Source organism: Stegodyphus dumicola, chromosome 1, assembly GCF_044657685.1.
Source record: "Stegodyphus dumicola isolate Sdum_Otavi_A_Nest chromosome 1, ASM4465768v1".
Classification (NCBI taxonomy): Eukaryota; Metazoa; Arthropoda; class Arachnida; order Araneae; family Eresidae; genus Stegodyphus; species Stegodyphus dumicola.
In genome coordinates, this window is record NC_140768.1 from 237,043,687 (window position 1) to 237,069,623 (window position 25,937).

General features: G+C 34.1%; 1 protein-coding gene across 1 annotated transcript in view; it reads right to left on the reverse strand.

Annotated features, from left to right (window-relative positions):
- Window positions 1-25,937, reverse strand: part of LOC118193980 (C-Maf-inducing protein-like) — a 475,282-nt gene that overhangs the window by 263,563 nt on the left and 185,782 nt on the right. Inside the window, exon 2 of the mRNA XM_085826581.1 lies at window positions 6,170-6,298. Within this exon, the coding sequence (XP_085682707.1) occupies window positions 6,170-6,298 (129 nt within the window). The remainder of the gene's footprint in view (window positions 1-6,169; window positions 6,299-25,937) is intronic.

Genomic DNA, 25,937 nt, shown 5'->3' on the forward strand with positions numbered 1-25,937 from the left:
AAAAACAGCAATCGTGGTAAGCTAACTTTCTATAAAAAGTGTATTAAGTATAACACAGATTCAGAAAATATGTATAATTAAAACAAACTTAAATATTGCGGCAATGAAAAGGAAAAAAGAAACATGTTAATTGAAAAGAATTTTATCACTGCTTAATAAGAACGTGATACAATTATTGTTATTATTTTTATTTCTTTTTAGTCCAAAGAAGGACCCTGAAGGAATATTGTTTTCGCTTTGCAATTTTGCGTTGAATCACTATAAACGGCGAATCACTTTTCAAACTGTTGCCACCAAATGTTAAGAGTCCTGCATTATACTTGAAGAAATTAAATAATGAAACATCTGCTTAAATGTATGTCTATTTCTCGCATTGTAATAAAACAACGGGTACATAGAGCCATCGAATTTTGAATGACGTAACAAAACGTTAAAAAAACGCCCCTTTAAACGTAATTTAAAATCTGAAACCTTTCAGTTTTTTTTTTTTTTTTTTTTTTTCCGCTTAGGGGATCAACTGACGGAACCTTTTTAAAAATTTCGCCGTAAGGAGCTTTGCCTCTTGCAAATTTTCCTCTTGTTTCTTTATTTGGGTCAGTCTCCATTCTAAAATGAGAGTTCATATGCCTTTTTCAATAATTTGTTTAACTTCTTAGTAAGTTAAAGGCATTGTATCTTCTTCCTCATTATCACTGCTTTCACTATCGGCTGGTGATAATCCAGTTCTTCATTCGTCATTTCTTGATTGATTCTCATTTGCTTTGGCAATGTGTTTGATTTTTCCGGCGTCATTTTTCAATCGACGTAACTCCTTTAAAACTGCTGATAATTTTTGGCTAGAACTGATGTCAAAAAGAATTTACTGTTGATAAAGGAACACTGAACCACGAATAAATGGAATTTCTAGCGAATGAATGAACCACTGAACCGCGAATGAATGGAATTTTCATTTGAATTGAAACAATTAAGGTTACACTATATGCGAAATCGCGTGTCCCAAATCCGCACAAATATTTACAGAATTCACAGTCTGTCTTCTGTATTCCCTGCAGATATTTGTAAAAGCCTTCCGGAATCTCACTGAATTGCCCACATGACGTATGTCTGCCGTCCCTGTTGTTAAAGGTTATTAGATACATGGTTCTAAAAATTAGACCACATAAAGTTATTACAGTTTTATGTTTTCGAATACAGACAGGCGGAGTTTAAAACATTCTTGAAACACTGTTGTCTCGCAGCCGCAGTAAACGTGGGATTCACCGAACCGATATGACAATTTTTACAATACAATAACATATTGGAGAAATGTTTTAGTTCCTTATTAAAAAGTTCCGAATTTTCTATATATGTATATAACTTTAGTGAAATTATATGTGAAATTGTAGTATTTTCCGTATAATGCTTGACAGAGACAAAAATCTGCTAGAAAAATAAGATTGCAGGGGGCAAGTCTATTTAACAATGGGGTAAATGGCTGTTTCACTAAATTGGCGATGGTTTTCGGCAACCAATTTTTTTCGTCAAAGTTATCGAGAAATCGCTAAAATTCGCCAAACTTGGCGATCTTTTGTCCGGTCCCGTCCGCCAACAGATAAAGATGTGGAAATCTTTGCGGATGGATTAAAGATGGTGTAAAGATGGTGCAGCGCTCTGTGTCCTAATAAATGGACAACTTTATAATAAGAAAACCTTTATGCTACACAGTCATTTTATTGTATTTCAAGCAGAAATAAGTGATATGTATCAAGCGTTGTTATGGATGAAACATAACTTTCCCACAAAATCATGTCATCTCTTCTCGGATAGTCAAGCAGCTCTAAAGGCAATTGCAAAATTCAGTTCGAACTTAAAAATAGTTAAAGATATAAGAAAATATCTTTCTCAACTAAGAATCCAATTACATTGAATTAAAGGCCAAATCGGCTATAAAGGGAATGAATTAGCAGATCAATATGCCAAGGTAGGAATCGCTCAAGGCGTCCTCCTGGACATCAAGCAGCCCATCAGTTATACCAAAAAGGCAATCAAAGCAAGAAGCATTGCAAGAGTGGCAAACAAAATGGGATAATTTAGAAATGAGTCGCCACACATATAGTCTGCTTCCAAAAGTAAAGACCTCAAGATTGTGTTCGGATTTCTTCCTTACACAAATATAACGGGACATGGAGCTTTTCCATCATACATAAATAAGTACAAATTAATGAATGCGAGATGTCCCTGTGGACTTGGAATAGCAAACGCAATGCACATATTCATAGAATGCTCTAAATTCTCTGTTTTGAGACAACAGATTATAAAACGGAACATCAATATAGACTTGTTCTGGAAATTATTGCACAATGATAAAGGACTGTTAATACATATAAGCTTTATGATAACGAATAGCAATTGTATGCACCTAATTAATTATTGCATGTTAACAGAATGATCTATGTTATATAAAATAATATGTCTTTGAAGAGTTTTTCTCCTAACTGAGAAATGATTTCTTTTTTTTTGTCTAATATTAGTTTGATTTTAAAGCGTGGTATTATTATTTTCTGAATCGTATATATTGAAATTGTATCTTGAAAGCGTTATTGTCTGTAAGTATTGTACATAAATAAAGAGTTTTGGCGAGGCCAATAAATCTGTCCATACAGGAGAAAGAAGTCTTTTTAAATATTCGACCTAACTTTTAAAATCAAAATTTTAATGGATTCTAAATTTCTTTAGCCTATTGGCCTTCCGGTGATACCTCATACATGAGGTGAGGACTGTTTTTCAATTTCTTGTTGTAGCTGTAACCGATCTCTATATGTAACTGTAACCGGCTCTGACATGTAACTTATGTCGTATATGCCTGACAGTAATTTCTAGAAATGGAAGGTACTACAGATTTCTCAGCAGTCGGGAGAAAACTATATAAGACACAAGAGACCATCAGCTGTTAGTTTTTCAGTTCAAGAGTCCAGAGTATTGAGATATCTCAGTATGAGCTTCGCTCTTTAGATGCGCTTTTGCGTTTAACGCTGTTAGTAGTTTGAGGTGTAACTACTGGTTGCGCTCTGTGATACAAAGAAGAGCTGTATGAGTATTTTTGTGGAAAGTTCCAGAACTTTAACGTGTCACAATATTTGGAAGTTATTTTACCCGCAAGAATGCGTAATTTAATAGTACATATAATCCGGATTATATAAACATTATAGAATAAAAAGTTCTAACCGATGCGTTTCTGCTCAAATTTGATCTCCTTTACATTGTTTAAGTTCTCTTGAAACTAAACTAAACTCGGCGGTACAAATAGACCTTAAGCTGTTATCACAAGTCGGTTTGTTTCGGAAGAACAATTGTTTGGAACAATTTTTCTGCATTGTCACAACAGCCAATCACCATAAATCGCTTTGGAGTTAACACAGGAAAAAGTGGTTCCCCATTACAAGCTGATAGCTGATTGGTTGAAAACAAACAACTTGCAATTTTGTTTTGGAAAGGAAGGAAAAAGTCGCACGTCTTTCTTTTAATAGTAAACCAGTCAGAAAAACTGTCCGAAACAGTTGTTTGTGTGAAACAAACGCCGTGTGATATGGGCCTAAGGCTTAATATTAATAATTTGTCTTCGGATTGGATTGGATTATTGTAATTACAAAACCTGTCAAGGTTATCTGCGCCAGACAAATGGTAACAATGCAATTAGTCATTTGTAAAAAACTTCCAGCTTAGGTAAAAAGAGACGGATTACAATCTATGATAAAATCTGATATCTTTTAAAAAACAGGTTAAAGTCTATTATAAAAGCCAATATCTTTTAAAAACAGGAACAAATTACGATGATGTGTTTTTCCAATTAAATTTCCTAAGTCCAGTTCTGAACAATTAAAATGTTTTTGGCGAAAATAATTAAAACTCTGGCATTCCACCAAGATATGATGGACTGTCAGATCTGCATTGCAGTTTGGGCAGCTGGGATTCTCTTCTCCCTTCAGAAGATACTCATGCGTCAGGCGACAATGGACAATTCTCAGTCGAGTCAAGAGGACATCTTCCTTTCTATTAGCCATACATGGCCAGTATCCAATGGTGGGTTTTACATTTCTCAGCTTTACTTTGTCATCCCATTGCTTCTGCCATTTGCTGAGAATTTTGCTTTTGACAAACCCTTTAATGTCTGCTAGTGGAATCTGAAGATTGTACATTGTGGTTGCAGTACATTGTGCAGATTGTACATTGTGCATTTCCCTTAATGGCAACGTGTCCAGGCATCCACGAATAAAGAGTCTGGTATCCCCGAATTTTTAAAGAATGATTCAACTTCAGGATTCTGGTTGCAACTGGATGAGTACATTGAGCGTGATTTTCCAATGACATTAAGGCACTCATGGAATCTGTGTACATAATAAATTTTATGTACTTTTGTTTTGAAAGGCAAGTTAAAGCCAGATGGATTGCAGTAAGCTCAGAAGTAAGCACAGAACAAACATATGTAATCGAACCCCTATTATTGTTTTCTCTGTGACGACAGCGGCGCCAACATGATCTTGGGATTTTGATCCGTCTGTATATAGAGGGATATATTTCCTATATTTGTTTCTATGTTCAAAAAATATCTGCTTGTAGATGATTTCATTAGTTTATGATTTACTCCAGTGTCGAAAAGTATCCAGAGAATGGATTCTCCAATCCTTTCAGGGAGGAATTCCAAAAAAATCCTCCACATGTATATCTATATTAGACAAATTATACTCCTCCACCAAAGCAGTCATCCGCAAGCCGAAAGATGGAACACATGATGGTCGTGCCTGATATAAACGGGAGTATTGGTCATTAAGCAATTTTGACCGCGTAGAATTTTCGGTTTGTGATAAGACTTTGAAATAATGCTTAAAACAAAGATTTTCACGTCTTAACCGCGGGGAGGTCTCGTTACTTTCCACATATAAGCTTTCCACTGGAGAAGTTCTAAAGGCGCCAGTGCATATCCGAAGTGCTTGGTGAGGTATCGGATCAAGTTTGGCTAATACTGAAGGCCTTGGCGACCCATAAATGATTGATCCATAATCTAGTTTCGAACGAATGAGAGCTCTATATATAAGAAACATTGAGCCTCGATCAGCACCCCAAGAAGTATTTGAGAGTACTTTCAGAATATTCATAGTTTTTAAACATTTCCTTTTTAGATAGGTAATATGGGGGAGGAACAATTACTGTCAGGTAGGTAATATGGGGGAGCTTATGGTCAAATATCATTCCTAGGAATTTTATTTCCTTTTCTACAGGAATCAGCACATCTTGCAGATAAAGTTCGGGATCAGGGTGAGGAATTTTCTTTCGACAGAAATGTACACACACAGTCTTTTGAGTAGAGAATCTAAAACCATTTTCCTGTGACCATTTAACAATTCTATTGAGAGATGTCTGCAGTTTACACTCAATGTCTTTCAGGTCTTCTCCCTGGCAACTGACTTGCAAGTCATCGACGTAGAGCATACCCTGGACTGCTGATCTGTCTTCGGAATCTATTCCCAATGAATAAGCTACTGCCTAGATTTTATTGCTTTTCCACATATAATGCCTTTTTCCGAATGGATACAAGACAACGCCTTAACGCAGAATACCCACAGGATTTCTTATTTATTTCGCAGCGTCCAAAGACACACTAAGAACAAACAATACAAGATTTTACTTCTCAATGTCACAAGAAGAATAATCTATGAGCATTTCAAAATTTTATAACATTTTGGATGTTGAAATTTTAAATGGCGGGTAATGGTAAAAGAAAACAGAATTAAAAAAAAAAAAAAAAGATCGGTTTCTGAAAAATCACCGCCTCTCCCCAAATTAGTACATAACATTAAGAGATTTTTTCCGTTTCATCCGATTATGCAAAGAATGAAATTCGGCGGTTATTAGGTAGTTAGTCTAAGATAACTACGAAATACCGCCTACCCCATAAATCCTTTCAGCATTTAATAAAAAAATTTCATTAAAATTTGAAAAGGTCGCTTCGAGGTGCACTCCCAAACCATCTGGACAAGCGTCCCAAATCTGTAACTTCAGGCCTATTCTTCTTTTTGCGCTGTGCAGTACACAAGCAAACACAAACTCTGTTTTATTACCATATAAGCCTCCAGGGTTTTTAATTCTTAAAATCATCTTATGCTACATATACATACATTGAACCAAGACTCACCTGCAGGAGGACAGATCCCTCCGGTATGACGATGCAAACGCAATACTTTTGGATAGCCTCCCATCTGGCGAACACATACACGTCCTCGATCAATGCGTACTGGACGGCTTCCTCCATATACCCACAGGGCTGCAAAACAAAACAAAATACCGGTAATTAGGAAGCGGAAAGTGACAATTAATCAGAAAGAAAAAATGAAGTCATTTATTTTCATTTTCGGATGCATCATTATTTATGAACCTAAGATTAACTTCTACTCAGTAACAAAAAGTTTCAAGGAAAAGAAAAAGGAAGACCTCTCGACGACCATTAAAAATAATTGGGAGTCTAAAATATCAAATAAAAGATTTTCAAGAGAAAAAAAAACAAAAACAAATTTAGTAATAAGGATTTCAAAAACAGTTTCATTCTTTTTCCAGACAAATTTTTTAAGACGCTAGTTTCAATGGGATATAAATAAAACTTTTCTGAACGAAATTACTTCCATTAACTCCTGTGTTTTTAGACAAATGGCGTAAACTTAAATACAAATTTACTACTGTACTTTACTTATTTACATCGTTTGTAGTATTTATTTACTTTATTATGATTACTACTTCTATCTTACATTCGTAATTTGATTCGTGCAAAATAATAAAATAATTACAGGTAACATACCTTAATGTGCATCGAAGAAGATACTGTAACTTTTTGTAAATATTTGTGTTAATTGTTTATAGTTCGTTGCATAATACTTTTTCTGTCTTTAGTTTAATTGTGTATTTTTTCCTTGTTTATTTAGTTAAATAGTACACTTTGCTTGGGTATTTTATCTTTATCTATCAACCATTTTTGTATAATCTTCATTTGTGGGAGCATTTGAATATATTTAATTTCTTTATTCTATTGTAGAAATTCTCATCAGCAAGGTAACATTTAAATTCTGAAAGCAGTTTAAGGAGATACGAAGGTATAAGTTGTTGAGCATTTATTAGGCTTTAGCGCTGACAATTTGTTACTAAATTGATTTCTCGCCAGTTTGGAGATATTTCTGCGAGCTATACATTTTGTATAAAGATAATTTTTGCGTTTCCATTTTGAGCAATCTTTATCTGTGTCTTATCTGAAAAATGTTTATAACTGAAATATAAAATAAAGCTTCAAGTTTCCATTTAAACTTACTTTTAACCAAATCCTAACCAGCAAATAACACTTATAATAGTATAAATATGCATTCATAATGAAGAACTTCCTGTTCATTTTGGATACCATTCTAAAACATATTTAGAAGTATTTCATTATTCATGTTGTATTTTAGAATTTTACACAATTAAATAAAGAAAAATATACTCTGAGACAAAAAAAAAAAAAAAAACCGCAACCAAAAGGGGTAATCCGAATGAGTCGGAAATCAGTAGATGTGATGGGGGAGGAGAGGACAGTTCTATATCTCCCATTCTACTGGGCCGATTGACGAAATTCAAATTGCGTTCTTCATGTCTCGAAAGCGCGACTTGGGATATATATTAGATTTATATATAGCACTATTCTAACACAAGAATATTGTCACAAAATAGGACTTTTTCTGAAATAACATACCAATTGTTTTCCATATTTCGATTCTACGACTCAAATTATGCCTAAATATGAAATTTTGTAAAATTTGGTGCGAAATTTACGGAGAAATTCATAAATTTATGTTGGCGCTTTTTTTCAGTTTGCGGCCAAGAATAGTTCACTTAAAGAATTTCTTAATATATGGCAACCTATTTTCCTTTCCCGTAAGTGGAGCCTTTTTTCCAAATAATGTTCTTTATATTATATTTTTAATTATAATTGTTATTATTTTAAGTAATTTTTTCTTTTTCGAATTTAATTTTAATTGTTTAAGTTGCATGGTTTCTTTCGAATAACTGTTTTAAAAATTTCTATTTACCCATTCGAACTGCATAGTTTAAATAAAAGGTGCATCGTTTATTTATTTATTTTTTTTTTCAAATAGTTTTCTATATAATTTTTTTTTGGTCATAGTTATTATTTTAGGCAATTTTTTAATTTTTAGACTTTTATTTTAGTTGTTTGTGTCGCATTGTCTCTTCAGATAATTGTTTTAAAATTTTCTATTTATTCCTTCGAATTGAGCACTTTAAATATATTTATTAATATAAATTTTCCAGGATTTTATTTTATTTATTGGAATTGCGTTTCTTTTGGAACAATACTTTGTGTCCCAGACTACGATGCATCTGAAAACTGAATATACTATTAAAAGAGAAAATACAGTAAAACGTAGTTAACACGCCTTTCAGTGTTCTGTTCAGAAAAGATATATTAATCAGAAAAGATGTATAACCGACATTTTAACTTCCATGTACAATCGAGGATCACTTGCATATATTGCTTTAAATAGCTTTAACATTGTGCTCATTGCTTTACACAATTTTATCATCCTACATTTAGTTTCTTAAAATGTTGTTCATATTTTAGTCAAATATTTCACTTTTAAAATCGCAAGAGTCGAACATCATAAGATTAAATGTTTTTAAATTTATAAAATACTAAATTTTATGCAAAAATTATTTTTTTCTTCTTAATGGCTTGCTCTTTTTATTCAGGCATTTTGCAAGTATATTTAAAAGTATCCAACTTTTCGAAACATCTTGGTATTTCTGACATTCGTTTTAAATAAAATTATCGCCTTCCATTTCATAAAGATGCACAAACGGCAGAGCCGTAAAGTCGCTGAACACTGCTAGTTCGCTCCGAGGTTCAAATCCCGGCGAACGGGCTGGTTGCATGGGCGTTTTCGTGGTTTTTCTCAGTGTAACGTGTATGCTAGCTGGTTTCCCTTAGAAAGTTCTTCACGCAGGCATCCTTCCTTTTAAGCAGGCATCCTTCCTGTTTTGCCGTAGCTTAATAATCCAATTCAATCCATTTCATCAGTATTTAGTCGGAGCCTTTATCAGTATTTAGAGGCTAAGCATTTTGAAGGCATGAGATGAAAGGAAAGACTGGTTTCATCAGGAGGGAAAACTTCTTTAGGTGGCATCCACATACATCACTGGAAAAATTCCTGAATATTCAAATAATTCGACTAAGAAATCATAGGATTCTCCTTTTATGATGATATGATGTTTTATAACGTAATTTAAATTGATACAAACATATAGTCGAAAATTAGTCGCTCTTCACTTTAATCTGCAATAATATCTTTTTCTTTTTTTTTTTTTTTTTTTTGTCTTATCCGTTAGCCACAAGCTCAGTTGATGGTATTTGCTGGTGTACACGTCCAAGTGTTTTCTCTTTGAACACTCAAATTCCTTCAAATATTCTGAAAGTTTATTCAAAAGCATCAAACTTTTTCGAAACACTTTGGTATTTCTGACAGCCAAATTCCCTTTCAAATCTTTGCTTACTATTCTCAATAATTTTCTTCTTTCCTTCTACATTTATTTTCAGTGCTCAACACAAGAAAATTAAGATTTTTCGATTAATGACTTCCAAAAATTTTGCATTCTTGCCAATTTTTTAAAAATAACAATTACATCAACTGTGTGTGTTGAAGATTGCTTTATTTATAGTTAAATGCCTAGAAAATGAAAAGCTAAGTCCAAAGGATAAATATTTTAATTAAAAGATTCTTTGCTAAAGAACAAAGAAATAAAACAGCACAGCATTGTTTAATCTGTATCACTGAGTAACCCGATTATTATATCGCTACAAACAATCTAAATCATATTAAAGATCATGTTATTTAAACAATCTATAACACAAGAGAAAATTAGCTACTTAAATCATTCTTTCGAAGAGGATTAATGTAAAAATGTATTCTTATAATATATAATTTTTAAAGCTGGGAAAAGACACCCCAAAATGTCAACGCCCTTTTTGCTTAAAAACATTGTGAAAATAAACATCAAATGAACTTTCTCAGTTTTAGACAATTCAATTTAAATGCAGTCAAAGTAAAGTAGCAGACGATAATACGGCGAAGGTAAAACTTTACTCTCACAAATATTAGAAGAAAAAAAAATCTGTGTACACCACACGGCTTCCTTTTACGTAATATTAAATTATACGCATTTTTCTTGCATTTCATTTAAACTTATTGGATTGAATTAAATCTACTTCGCCGACAACGCATAAACCACAATAGAATAAATGCATTCTTTAAAATTCACTCTAGTATTTGTTTACCATAGCGACACTCTGGCGCTAGGTTCATTTAACAACGTTGTATTTCGTTCATATTATAACTCAGAATGCACAAAATTTATATCATTTCAAGAATTATCTAATCGTTGCCACATGTTCTATTCAAATACTATGATAAATCTAGAACGATCTATAAAAGAAATTAAGCAAACAAAACAAAAAAGAAACAGTTTTTCACAGACGATTCAGTATTTCTCAATCAATTAATACAATTCTCACTTCGCGACAAGGCAAAAATACATAAAAACTCAAAATATCTTAAAAATTACGAAGTAAATCTTAAACACTTATTTCCTCGAAAAAATTCCAGAAAGGATTAAGCATGATTTAATTCGAAATACTAAATAAAGGCGTTATCTTTGTTGTTGCGAAGCTTAGTCTCTCTAGATTGGCAACAAATCTACTATTCTGCTGTTTCAAATCAAATGTAAACAAACATATCGGCCCAGTTATTTAAAAATTAGGCTCAGCTGTACAAACAGCTTTTAAATTGTTGATAATTCTACAAATATTGCTTGCAGACTTCCTAAGGGCATAAAGACCTTAACCGGATGATAAGAACAACATAACTAAATCATTTTTAAAGCAAAAAATGTACAATTTACAAACAATTAAGAGTAAAGAAACTGAGATCACTGAGCCGGGTAACAGAGTGGATATATAAATATATTTATATACGTTTGGTGCGGCCGATTGCAGCCAAAATACGCGGTGCACAGCTACATGTTATAGCAGTCCTATATATAAATTTTCAACGTTCTGAGGCTACTCGTTTTTGAGTTATGCGAGATACCTATATACGTACATATAGACACCACGAAAAATTCTCTTCAAAATTCATTTTAAAACAGTTTTCTAATTTTTGTTGGAGGAAAAGAGTCTTTTATTCTGTCTTTACGTACAGATGTCACGAAAAAACATCGTTAAATTGCATTCGATAGCGGTCAAAACGGATATTTTCGTTGAAATATGCTGCCTGAAATTTTTCGCGATTACAATACTTCCTTTTTACTTCGTACAAGAATGTAAAAAGGAAGAAAGAAATTTTAAAAAAGTTAAAAATTTGAATAATATCACCTATAATTTAAAAAAAAATAACTTTCATATGGTATTAATAAATATTCATTACGCATCATTGAGGAAAAAAATTTCATATAATTAATTCTCGGTAAAAATTTATTTGAAATTTAAGGTTAGAAATAGCTGTGGCAATTCACTGTAGCAAAAATCCATAAACCACATTTAGCGTTATTATCGCTTCCCCCCCCCAAAAAAAAATGCCGAATTTCAAAACGCGAAAATATGTAAATTCGTGTATATCTTAGAAAATTTTGAATAAAAAACTCTTAATTTTTTGCAAGTATGCTTAGAACTACACCTACTTTAAAGCGATGGGAAAACTTTTAAAAGTTATAATTCAAAATTTTTCGAAAAAATTCATAAAAATTATTTAAAAATAGAAATTTTAAAAATAAATCATAAAAAATGGGTGAATTTTATTTGGAATGAACCTAAATTTCGAAATATGAAAAGAAGAATCAAATAAGTTTAATAAAAAAGATATAATAAATATATACAAAATACAGTTAACATGGTGGAGCTAAAATTTTGGGAGGTAATTTTTTAAAAACTACTCGTGCGATATTTAAATAACTTGAGACTTATTATTAGGCATAATTTGAGTCGTGGAATCGAAATATGGAAAAAATGAGTATGTTATTTTAGATAAAGTCCAATTTTGTGTCAAAATACCTATGTTAGAACAATGATATATATCCTAAGTCGCGTTTTCAAGACATGAAAAACTAAATTTGAATTTTGTAAATCGGCCCAGTAGAACGGGAGATGTAGAACTTTGCCAAGTTTTTTTTTTTTTTTTTTTTGTCCAAAGGGATTTGAATCCCGAAGGACTATTAGTTTCATTTTGGCATTTTGCGTCGGACACATAAATGTCGGTTCACTTTTCAAACTGTTGCCACAAAATGTTAGAGTCCTGCATTATATTTGAAGAAATTAAATAATGAAAAATCTGCATAAATGTATGTATATTTCTCGTATTGTGATAAAACAACGGTACATAGAGTCATCGAATTTTGAATAACGTAATCCTCCAACGAATATGAGCATGTGGAATACCAAATTTGAAATTTGAAATTTGTTTTATGATCGATTTCCTATTTTTTAAAACTTTGACGAATTTTTGATTAACAAACTCAAGGATTTCAAAGCGAGCAATGGCAACGTTGTGCAGAAAAAACATTTTTATCTCCAGCGCGTGAGTCTCTGTATCGGAAATTCTGAAGATATGCTCGTTTTAAAACTATTTTGCGATATTGCTGTTGCACTGGATCTTATGGTTGAAGTGCGAGGAACATGATATTTAATAAAGAAAGGTAACACACAAAATGTTAAAAAACGCCCCTTTGGACGTAATTTAAAATCTGAAACATTTCAATTTTTTTTTTTTTTTAAATTTTTTTTTTCGCAGTGTACATGTACTGAAAAACAAAGAATTACAATTTCAAAAAAAAAAAAAAAAAAAAAAAAAAAAAAAAAAAAAAAGAAGATGATTTGTTTAAGAGATTCAATAACTGAGCAAATCAACTACGCGTTGGTCCACCTATGGCTCCTATGCACGCAGTTATTCGGTTTGGCATTGATCGACAGAACTGGCGGATGTCATTCTATGGGATACTGTGCCAAATTCCGTCCAACTGGCGCGTTAGATCGGCAAAATCCCGAGCTAGTTGGAAGACGCAGCCCATAATGCTCCAACGTTCTTAATAGAGGGCAGATACGGCCATCTTCTGGCCAAGGTAGTGTTAGGTAAGCATGCGACATGCGATGGAGGACGTGGGCACCACCCCTCTATTAATACGTCTAATCGGTATAGCGCCGTGTCCACCTTTATCTAGATAACCATACGTAGTCATTGTGCTAATACACCAAGACATAAACATACATAAAAATTTGGTACTTAAATACAGTGTTAAAGCTAATTAATGTTAGGCACTAGATAATACATTGCCATGCTACAAGGTGTATGCAAAAGCATGGATACGGTAGCATATATACATAACGTGTGTACACATATGTTGGGTACACTATGATCCTTTGACGCATTATCATTAGATACACAAGACTTGTGCATATTGAAACATAAGGTGCGCAATGTTATGCTAGAATAAGTAATTTGTACAGTGAATTAAAAGTTAGACCCTAGATTAATACTGTATGGTACAGTGTATTGTTACTATATTATTTATGTTGTTTCTTAGGTACATTAACCTATGTACAAAGATATTAATACACGTGTATTAGGTACACAATAATCAGTGGGTATCCAAGCATTAGGTACGTGCTACTTTAACATACATTAACAACAGGTACTTAATAAAATGCTGAACAGATAATTGGTTCAATGAATTTTAGAGAGGGACCCTAGTTTGACTTTTGCGATACGGTGCCGTGTTACAGGATTAAATGTGCAGATGCATAGTTACATTATCATATATACAGAACACAAATTCATATACATATATACAGATATTTTGAGTACACAATAGCTATTGTGTAACACAAGACAAGCAGTAGAAACTACCGCCGTGTGCGGGCGGGCATTATCTTGCTGAAATATAAGCCCAGGATGGCGTGATATGAAGGGCAACACAAAGGGGAGTAGAACATCATCGACGTACAGCTGTAAGGGTGTAAGGGTGTAACAGCTGTAAGGGTGCTACTATTAAATGAAATGACACCCCCAGACCATCACTCTTGATTGTCGGGCAGTATGGTGGGTGACAGGAGGTTGGTATCCCACCGCTGTCCGGGGTGTCTCCAGACACGTCTTCGCTGGTAATCGGGGCTCAATTCGAAGCGGAACGCATCACTGAAGACAATTCTACTTCAGGTCAGTGCCATTCCAAGATGAATGTGCCGAACATCAATGCAAACGGAGTTTGTTTTCGGTATACATAGGTCAATGGTAGTCGGCGTATGGAGCTTTGTGAGCTCAGCCCCCTTTCTGTGGCCCCTATGTTAATGGTTTTGCGGTCACTGAAGCACGTAGGTTCGATGATAATGATGAATCTGAGGCTCTGACTGCCGTTTTGACCATTGATCAGACCTACGTTTTGTCCTCTCTCTATACCGAATGCTTCCTTCTTTACGCTGTGTTCGGCCATGGTTGACCCATTCCTCCCAAACATCGTCTAATAGTGGTATCACTCCTATCCAAATGTCGAGAGATTCGCCGATTACATGAACCGGCTTGAGCCCAACTACACGTCCTCTCTCAAATGCTGACATCTGCGCATAAGTGTTTGAGCACTTGCATGCAAGGCATAGTTAATGTCTACCTGAGAACACGGAATGAAATTCACAAAGATGAAGATGATTTATGACCTCGAATCGAAATTTTCCTCTTTAATATCCTGCCAGTTGCGCAGTTAAAATGCGCTGCAGCATTACCTGTTCATTCATTGGCCTCCAAATTTTAAAATTTTGCATTTTCCATCGAAAACATGTACTCATATGAATTTGTGTCCAATTTACATTATTCCTTCTTGGTGCGTCACTTTTTTTTTTTTTTTTTCGTCTTAGAGTGTATCTGTTAACAGCTTTTGCATGACAATAAATTAGCCACACGTTGGCGACATCTGGATAATATTATCAAAAACTGTTTATTTTGGAACTTTTAAAATTGTTTACGTCAGAAGTAGGTAACAGGCACGCAGCCTACAGTTAGTTTTAAAAGTAAATTCGCAAATTTCTTGATTTAGGAATGTGCAGATTTTAATTTCATAGAAAACGGTTTATTTAAATAGAGCGATACCAAGTAAAATTATGAAATAAAAAAATACTATTAACTATTTTAGTAAAAATATAACTAAATAACACGAACATAATACTTTTAAAGCATCTATCGGCATTTAAATTTAAGCGGAAAAGCAACATTAAATTAGATGTGACACTCTTTAATGCTTTAGCTTTTTTCCCGTTTCAGTACTATTTTACTCGATGGATGGAGCTAGATTCATTTTCCTTTTGCTACGCACATTTTTTTTATATGTATCTGTTGTCATTCCTTCCAACCAAAAAAAAAAAAAAAAAGTATTCCATTCCCTTCCCCCAAAAAATTTCAATCTAAAGGAAAGGAATCCATACCTGATCGTTTTTTTAAATCGGCTAAGCTTTGTCGAAAATCTACGCCTGTCCAAGTTTGTTTTTTTGCCTAGTTTAACTTTACATCGGTGTGTTGCATTTCTCATTAGTTAATATTTTTCCTTATCTGTTCTGATATTTATATCGATGACGCTTACATTCATTGGATCGAAATTGCGCAGGATTGACGCGACACAGAGCAGTCATATGATACAATATATTACATAGTATCCAAAGCGGTATGCAATCGACATTAATTCATGAAGCCAAGGCTTATAATTAGCAACCGCCCATACTAAAGAGCGAAGAAATTTGATGAAATATTTATTTTATGTGTACTTCCACAGGGTGGACGCCACCAAAAGATCGACACAGCTTAGGGTCGAATCCAGTTATCGAGCTGTTATGTAGGTGCTATGAAGGTAGAAAGGGTAGTTTTGTGCCACAGTTCAGAAATATCGACATGGATGTCGGAAAACTAGATTAAAAACTCCGCCGACTTGCAGAAGTTATGCAACGTCTAGTTACTGCATCGTTCACATAATACTAAACAAGCATCACATGACTTTCGGCATTTGAATATACCAGGTGACTAAACTTGGACACTTAAAAATCATATAAAATCAACAAATCGACTTATTAAAGTCAGAGTCGTAGCTAGGGTTTTCAGCGCCCAGGGACAACTGAAGATTTCGCGCCCCCTACTGCTTGCCAAGGATGGAAAACATTTAATTCTAAAATGTCGTAACATCAGTTTGGCGCCCCTTGGATTCTGCGCCCGGGGACAGATGCCCCCCTTGCCCCCCTCTAGCTACGCCCCTGATTAAAGTGCAGTTTGTAAATAAAGACTCATTACAAGGTCCAAAATTTTGGAGGCGGCATAAGAATAAATTTTAGATCAGATTTTAACCGATAGATGGCGCTATTAGCATCACATGCTAAGAACAAAATGAGAAAAAATTATACATTATTTATTTGTTTGCATTTGTGAGCATATTACACTAATATTAATAAAGCAGTAGACTCTCAGTTGTACACTTTCCCTGAAAGGTTTAAATTTCACTCTCTTTTTAATATTAACAGTACATCTATCCAGAAAAATTTGAAATGAAATATATCTTACGTCTTCCAAAATATCTCTTGTAATAAGTCTTTAGGTGCAAACTATATTTTGATATGTCACGTTTACGATTTTTTTAAATACATCCAAATTTATGGAGCACCCTGTACATCTAACAATATTTTTTTTACTAAATCTGCTTCTTTACATTTGTTTTTACTGTGTTTTACCAGCGGTGACTCGAAGAGTTTTAGGGAAACTAATATTGTCACTACAGCATTAATTTTGTAGTGCAAAGAGTTAAAACGTTATATGAAATAAAAAATTAAACTGACATCTAGAATTTTTTTTTTAATTATGCAAAAAATGCAACCTCAGATTGTCATAGATTATGAGTAAAATTATCGATTACAAGCTATCAGACATAAATCCTTCTTCAAAGATTTTTTAAAAAAGGGGGTGGGAACAAATAAATGCATGTAAATACTGCGCAAAAACAATTCAATACTGAAGAAGTAGAACGGATATCTTTTGGCCTCAAAATTGATAGTTTTAATCGAAAGACAGGAAAACCTCATGCTGCTTTTTGCTTAACAATTTTATATTAATATGTTTCTATTCCAGTTAGTAAGCTTTGTTTTTATTAGCTTTTATTTAGTTCACTCATGGTGTTTCACTGGAGTTCTATCATCGATTTCTAATCTACTCCCTGATAAGTCACCAAATTCAAATTTTATACACTTACTGTTGGTCGCTAACAATGCGATGCGCTGAATGGTTTTTTTCCCTCCCTCCCAAAATTAGGTTTGGATTTTTTTATTTAATGTTTGACCGATTTTTGGCACCTATCTGCGTTTAACGAACAAACTAAGCATTTGAGAATTTTATTGTTTTCACCGTCGAATACAGGGGTATTTTTTAGGGAAACTTGCGACGAAATTCAATCAATGAATGAACTGAATTTTTAAATATAACGTTTCAAGGAAATTTTTTAAAATCTCTCGATTTTTAAAATTATTTGACGTTTATGATTTAAAATTACAACATCTAAAAATGTATCGGATATAAAGTTTTGAAATTTTCACAGATCATAAAAGAAACTTTTTAACCTCTTTTAAAACAAGAATGATAAAAAAATATTAATTGAACGATTTTTAAATTAAAAAAAAAAGTGTGTTGCAGTCTGAAACAGATGAGGGAAAAAAATCCGTTTTTCAAGGAAAAAATGCTTTTGAGTTTGCCGTCTTGGCGCACTTAATATTCGTTTTGGCCATATTCGTTTTTACACATACACATTGTTTTATTAATAACATGTAATTGAGGCTAAAAAACTGAATAAACATAAATACAGTTTAAAATATAATAAACATAATAAAATACAGTTAAAAAAGGTTTTTATACAACAAGCTTCTATTTAAAACGTATATGATAATTAATTCATTAAAAGGAAAAAAGATAATTTTATCATGTGTTTTAATAGGAATAATTAAATAATTCTATTAACAGAACTCATCTACAATTTTATATCCCAAATAATTAAAACGTGAGATGCTCGTGATAAATTAAAAAAAATAACGGCTTATAATACGTTTAACAATGCAATTAAATTAATAGAAAATTAAACAAGATAATAGCGTATACATTTAGCAGTGCAATTAAATTAGTAGACTTCATTAATCAGGCGCCTCGCGTCTTTATTATTCACGATATACAATTGTACATAAATTCTGCTATTAGAATTATTTAATCTCTTATTCCTATAAAATTATATGATCAGTTACTTTTCTCCATTTAGTGTATTAATTACCATACCAATTTTAAATAAACGTTTATTGCATAAAAACTTTTTTATTGTATTTTATTACTATCATTATTTCCCTTTGCTCCCAATTTGCAAGAAATACAATACCTAGCCTTTATTTTCTGAAAAATGTTTTTTATTTGAAAAATAAGACTAAAAAAAGTTCAAAGATGATTTCGTCAAATTATTTTTGCAGCTGTTTTGCAATTTCTTGAAAATATCGGATAACGTTTTGGGTACCAGATATATCTCTCTACTCAGCAGAGAGTGAAAAGTCGCAAAATAAATAATCTCGAACAGAAGCGCGGGATTGTGAAAAATGTTGCATAGTATTTATTTACGCTCTTCGAGTTCCTGACCGATTTAGCAAAAGATAATGTCGAGAAAGCAGCATAAGATCCCACTTCATGCAATTTTTTCTGTTACGGATGAGACGTATGCGTATTTTTAAAATATAAATATGAAAGTCCTCATATATTTTAAACATTTTTTGCCTTATAAGTGCTCCTGTATATTTTTTTTAATTTGCTATAATATCGTATACGTATTACTTTAAAAAGAACTAAGAATTTTAAAGCCACATAGCACAGTATTCACTAGGTACAATTCGAGAACAGGATTGCCATATTAAAACACAGTAAATATTTTCCTAGCTACCCTCTCCCTAAGACGACCAGCTTTAAAAACTGCTTGGTATTTCTCAGAATATACACCAAAATCTGTATTTAACGTGATCTCTATAAGCTGACCATTTGCAAAGAAGATTAAATTCGTGTAAAGCCATGCGTGGTTGTCTTAGATGAGATTCGCTGTATTTAATTGAAGAATTAATTAAATGAATAAAAGGCCAAGCAAATAGTAATCTAAAAGGTTATGTCAGGTTATTTGAGTACGGCAAAGAACACGAAGGCTATCTGTCAAAGGGAAGGTATGCCTACGTGGAGGACTTTCTAAGAGAAACTTTCTCGTATTCCCGTTATGAATGGGAAAACTTCGAAAGGCAAATATATAACCAGCCCGTTAGCCTGGAATCAAACCCACGTTTAACTCCAGTACTCAGTGTATTTAACCACTTGGCCACTGTTGAGGAAATATTTAAAAAACTTAGATATATTAATATTTAAAGTAAACTAAAATATTTCATCCTACAACTGACTAAGATACAACTTGTTCTGGAAAATCTACTGTAACTCTGCGTAAATTACCATGTGAATAATTTGTTTGGTAATACTTTATTTTCACGTTAATTCTATCCTGTACCTTCAGGTTTGTTTCGTTGGCCATCTCCAGAATACATGTTAGACTGAGTTTAAACAACAAGCGAATTAGTACTTGAGACAGAAAACTAGGGGCAAACCACCAGAAAACTGATTATGCTTCAGCTGCAAAAATAATTGTGTGCTGATATGTTGGCGAGTGATTTTATATTTGTTAACACATAGGTTAAGTCGCAGTAGGTGAGAAAACTGTTGAAAATTTTGTTCTGAATTATATGTAATTAAACATTTAAATTTCTGTGAATCCTCTAGTAATGGCTCATTTCTGTAAAATTCTAGTTGCATTACAAAACCTAACATTTAATAAAAAATTTTTTCAATTTTCAAGTTTTAATTCAATGTGGTTTGGGGATTTAGATTTCTAGTACGTGTGAAGATGAGAATTTACCTAAGAACAGGAATGCTGAATAGGCATGGAATAATGTTATAATAGTTAGCTTGGCTTAATAAGTTTTGTAAATTAATATAAAGATACATAAAACATCTCTGATGAAAACGCAAGCAAATGGAAACACATATTTTTGTCGACAAAGAAACATGCCGTAGTTTAATGTAGTTTATCGGTTGTACATTAAACTAATTTCTTTAAAAAAGGCAAGTTTTAAAAACCTGCTTGCTTTTGTAAAAGAGTAAGAAATAATATGTTGTAATTGCGCGAAACGTCTTGTTCTCATAAATACATCTCAGGAAACGAAATGAATGCGGAACTGCCTTCAGCTGAAAGCTCGCCATCTCTTTAAAACCTCATTCAGTTATTTTCATGTTTCTTCACACATTTTAAACATAGCTGCTCGCGTGGCAATTCTTCGGTTCGCCATATATTTGGGTGAGAAAAATAATACAATCCAGACCGAATGTTGACTGCAATAGCCAAATTATCTGTTTTATATTTTTTAACCATTTTAATCTTAAAAGAAGGCGAAGAGTTTCTTTTATAAATTGCAAAAATTTCAGAATTTTACAACGATGTAACATTACATACACTGGTGTGCAAAAATTAAGGACGAAGTCGAAAAATTAGCATATCAGCTGAACGAAGAGGCAGAGCGGACAGAAAGACCAATCAGGAGATTAAGTAAGGTGATGTACGGTAGCACATGCGCAGATATGCAGGTAGACGTAATGGGGGAGTGTCTGAGTAGTATAAAGCATGTTGTCGGTGTAAGATCAGTATTTCTGGCAAAGAGATTGCACGCCGTATAGCAGTTAAAATCACACCGAGTTGCTGCCTCAGCGAGAAATGGCGAATAATCAATCTGTTAGACGACATCTGGATGCTTTTACCGAGGTAGAATCATTGGGAAGTTGGAGGAAGGCCGCAGTGTGACAAGAATTGCTCACAGCATCGTTTCACGACTTTGGAGACAATTTCAAACTACAGGAACAGCTATCCGGGGGTTTAGTAGTGGTCGTCCACGAGGAACCACACCCGCAGATGACCGGTATATTGCCTTACAGGCCAGAAGAAACAGGCGGCAGACAGCGGGAGAAATCGCTAGACACACGACACAGGCGACTGGACGACCGATATCGCGTTTTACCGTGGCCAGAAGAATGCACGGTGGTGGTCTGTTTGCACGACCCCCTGTACGGTGTGTACCTTTAACGCCTGCCCATCGGAGAATGCGTTCTCTGTGGTGCCGGGAACATCGGAATTGGAGAGACAATGAATGGGGACAAGTACTCTTTACAGATGAGAGCAGATTCAGTCTGAGTAGCGATTCTCATCGCATACTCATCTGGAGAGAGCGAAGAAGCCGCAATCATACCTCGAACATCATTGAAAGGGACAGGTATGGAGGTGGCGGTGTTCCCGTTTGGGGAGGCATCATGCTTGGTAGTCGTACAGACCTTCAGATCTTCCACGCAGGTTCAGTCAACGGGACCGCTTATTGTAACGAGATTCTTCTTCCATATGTGTGTCCTTTTAGAGGCGCTATGGGTCCGCAGTTCCTTTTCATGGACGACAATGCACCATGTCATCGCACAGTAGCTGCCGAACAGCTCTTAGAGAGTGAGGATATTGAACGTATGGATTGGCCGGCACAATCTCCGGATCTCAATCCCATCGAGCATGTATGGGATTTTCTAGGCAGACGCTTGGCAGCTCGTACCTTACCACCAGTAACGATTCCGGAGCTTCGATTGGCGCTGCAAGACGAATGGGCAGCAATGCCTCAACAACTCATTGACACCCTCATTCTCAGCATGGGCAGACGCTGTGAAACCTGCCTCGCAGTCAGGGAAGATCATATCCCCTATTAAAGACCGGATGTTTCTTTCTGGACACCCATCACAGGGATGTTTCGGCCTTCAGTCGCATTGCGCTCCATGCTACTTTTTCAATAAAGTTTCTTTTTATCCCTCTGATTTCTCTTTTAGTAAGTGTTGCTTACATTACTCATGTCCTTACGTATTGGGGATCTTACGGTATTAAATGTGTTGATTTGGAAAGCTTTTGTACAAAGTTATATTGAAAAAACCGTCTCGTCCTTAATTTTTGCACACCAGTGTATCACAATAAAATTAAATAAATCAACTTTTAAAATAAATGCTTCAGAAAAATACATATAAACTTAGAAAATGAAGGAAAATTATAAATGGCAAGGCAGATTTTATTTCAAAATAATTTCAAACGCCATTCTACTATTTTGTACAGCAAATTCGAAAAAAAAAATTAAAATAGCAAAATCAGATGCAAAATCTTTAAAAATTAGCAGCATCTATAAAATGGTAGAAGGCTTCTTCAGAAAACCTAATTTCGTTGCAAATAGTTCTATCCAGCAAAGTGGAAAAATAAATCAACAGTGGAGAAATTTATATGAAAGAGAGGGGGATTAGCATGATATATATAATGACGTCATATCCTCGAAACTATATTTCCGAAGGATGCCCAAGACGGAAGAGGAACTTCCCCTTCTTAAAGTCATCCTGCAGCACACTTAAAAAAACTTTCACACTTAAAAAAACTAGTTCATGTAGAATTTTTACCATTCGTCTTTTAAGAGAGGGTCAAGAGTCTGATTATAATCTGTAAAAATTCGAAAATTTTATAATTGATATATTTTTCATTCGTCGAAAAAAGTCTAGTATTTGTGAAAAATCAATAAATTGCGTTGAAAATTCGACATAAACTTCAGCTAAAAGTTTTTTTCGCTATGTGTGATAGTGGAAACAGTAAAACTCTGAGATTTTTAATATATTCATTAAAGTGAGATACGTGCGAAAAGTCGACATAAAATCATTTCTGTGTTAAATTTATGAAACTTTAAATCGACTTTTGAAACAATCGCTTCGAGGTACACACCTTTATCGGACAAAGCATATTTCAGATTTCCTGGCTCTACACCTATTCGTCTCTGAGCTATGCTACGAACTTTCATTCTCACAGATTCTTCAATTTAATAACAGCAAGAGATTTAAAAAAAATGCTTGCCGGCTCACGTATTTTTGAACTTTTATTTATTTTTATTTAGATAGTGTATTTTGTCTAAAAATTTTATAACTAATTATTGGGTATTTTTGTTTTGCATGTATTTCATGCACTATTAAGTTATACATTTCCTACTTCTGAATCGATCTAAGTTTGACAAAATTTTCCGCCATCTCACTTTGATGACATATCTTGTCGCCATCTGGGATAAATCTGCAAATCAGAAGGCCAAGAAAGGATAGTAATGAGGCAGAGGCATTGCTGTGACACTTTTGCTGTGTGTGCTCGAGCATTGTCTTGTTAAAAATGCTTCCTAGGAGTCATGCCACGAACGGCAACACAGGTGGCTGAAGGATGTCACGAAGGTTAACTCTGGGTTGGCATGGTACTGTTAATCAATACTAGAGGTTATATGCGACGGTACTCCATACCATCACGCAAGCTGTGGAAGCGGTGTGCCACTGTAAAGCAAAGGCAGGATTGAGGCGTTAACCTGGAGGCCTCCAGACACATACACGATTATCGCCACTGTTCAAACTTAATCTCGTTACGTCGCTAAAGACGACCTGGTTCCTTTCGGTCAATTCCGTTGTCCTTCAGACAGACGGTTCGCGACGGTACGGACAGGTACAAAGGGCTATATTGAAAGTATTGTCTGTATCCAGATGGTGGACAATGATGTAGTTGGCACTGTGCGTGCGTTTCGGGTGATATGATGATCATCTTGGCTAATGGTCTGCCCAGGAGGTCCTCAACTTGGCCTCTGTGTATGAGATATATCTCTCGTCCAATGGTCCCGACACTGCTTCACAGTAAAGTCAGAACGGTCTTTGTAGCCGGCTACTCGCTTAGCTGACCACCCGCCTTCCATCATTCCGATGATTCGTTCACTCTCGAACTCTGAAAGCTGATCATATTTTCTTCGATCGTGGTACAACGGCATCCCTAGTGAAAAGAAGTCCCTTCCTAACAGATTCAATACAGGCAAAATGCCTCTACATACCCTTTTAGCACGTCAAGGAGAAGGATCTGTTAGCATTACGAAATGCGCAATCACGTTGTATTTCTAATTACTTGCATATCTGCCGGATAAGTACCTTCATTGTAAAGATTTGTCGATTACTTCTTAGCGCACAAATTTATATGACTTTGAGTATATACTTGTATAATTGGCTATGCCTTTGAAAGAAGTATGCCTGGATATAGAAATATTTGATCACGCAAATCACGCAAATTGGTCGAATATGATTGGATATTGAAATATGTGATGGCCTGAATATATATGTGAAGTATGCCTCTATACTGAAATATATGATGGTTAGTCGAGAAACTGACGAAAAAGTTTCAAAAGTGTATATTCAATGAATAAAGTTTAGCTGATCAATTCTTTTTTGCATTTTTAACTTCGCATTTAGAGAAGTTAATTTTGATTATTTTAGAAATGGTAAAATAATGCAATTTGTTCAAAATGCGTTCAACATTATTTAACGATGTAATACAATCATTTGAATATCTGGAAAGCTTTAATTAAAATTGACTGAACGTTTAAAGTTAGCTTCCTTAAGCGCTTGATATTTTCATTCTCGCTAAGTTTTTACATCAGACTAATTCCTTAGCTCTTGACTCATAGACTCATGAATAAAGAATCATAGTTATTATCCGCACTTACTTAAAAAGTAAGGCATGATTATTACATGCTTAAACTTTTCATCACTCCAGTCCACCATTAAAAATTATTACAAATTAATAATCTCAAGATATTTCTCTAATGGCCTCTCTAAATATTTTTGATATGGAAGAGAAATGCTATAAGCTAAAAAACGTTGAGGAAAACAACTTCGCGCAGCAGTTTAATCGTAAAAAAAAAAAAAAAAAAAAAAAAAAAAAAAAATCAATCCCCATCGTAATTAGCACATATAAAAGTAAATATTTTATCTCTGTAAATTAAATCGATAATATAATAAACATTTTTGCTTATTTGTGATAATTGTTACGTTGAACTTCATTTTGCTAGCAAAAAGCTCTGCCGGATACTTATCTCCCCATCTTGGGGTTATCAGCCGTTTTCCTTGCCGGAATCGTATTTCTTAATATCCGTTCATGCCATTTCCCGGATGAACGAGTCGAAGATACAAAGTAATGCTCCACTTTCGAAGTTTTCGTGATGCTTCGCAAAGTTCTAAATATTCCACCACTGTACTTAAAAGAAATGAAGGGTTTAAAAAACATTTTACAGGGAAAAATAGAATAGTTCCTTTAATTTGTCAGAAATACAGAGGGTGATAATGTATTTTTAGAGCGATTTCGGGGTTGTTTAAATAATATTTAAAATATAAATACTTATTTGAATTTTCCACTGATAGCTTTTTCTTTTCCTGGACTGTAACAGTGCATCATACTTCCTGCGATAGAAATATTTTTCACAAAATTTCCAGGCATATCGCTTTCCATTCCTCTTTAACAACGTTTTATCATCATGAGTCATGGTAACTATCATCAATCGTGTAAGTTTATAGGGTTCTATTTATTTTTACTAATAGTTATTTTATGTTGTGAGCCTTTCCTGAATTCCCTTAATCCCCTGGCATTTCTTCGCCAGGATGTGAATGAGTTAGGGTGAATAAGAGCATTTAAATTGTTGGAGCTGAACGTTTAGATAGAGTGTGATTTCGCTATTGTAAGCGCACGTTGTTAGTTTCTACTAGCTGTTAACCTTATTTACTGGCAATGCATTCTTGCCGCCAAGTTAGTATCCTGATGGTGTAGGTTTCTGAGTCAACCTGTTGTTTATTTTTCGCATACGTAAAGAGAATGCTGGCCGGCTGCTCTCAGTCCTCCAT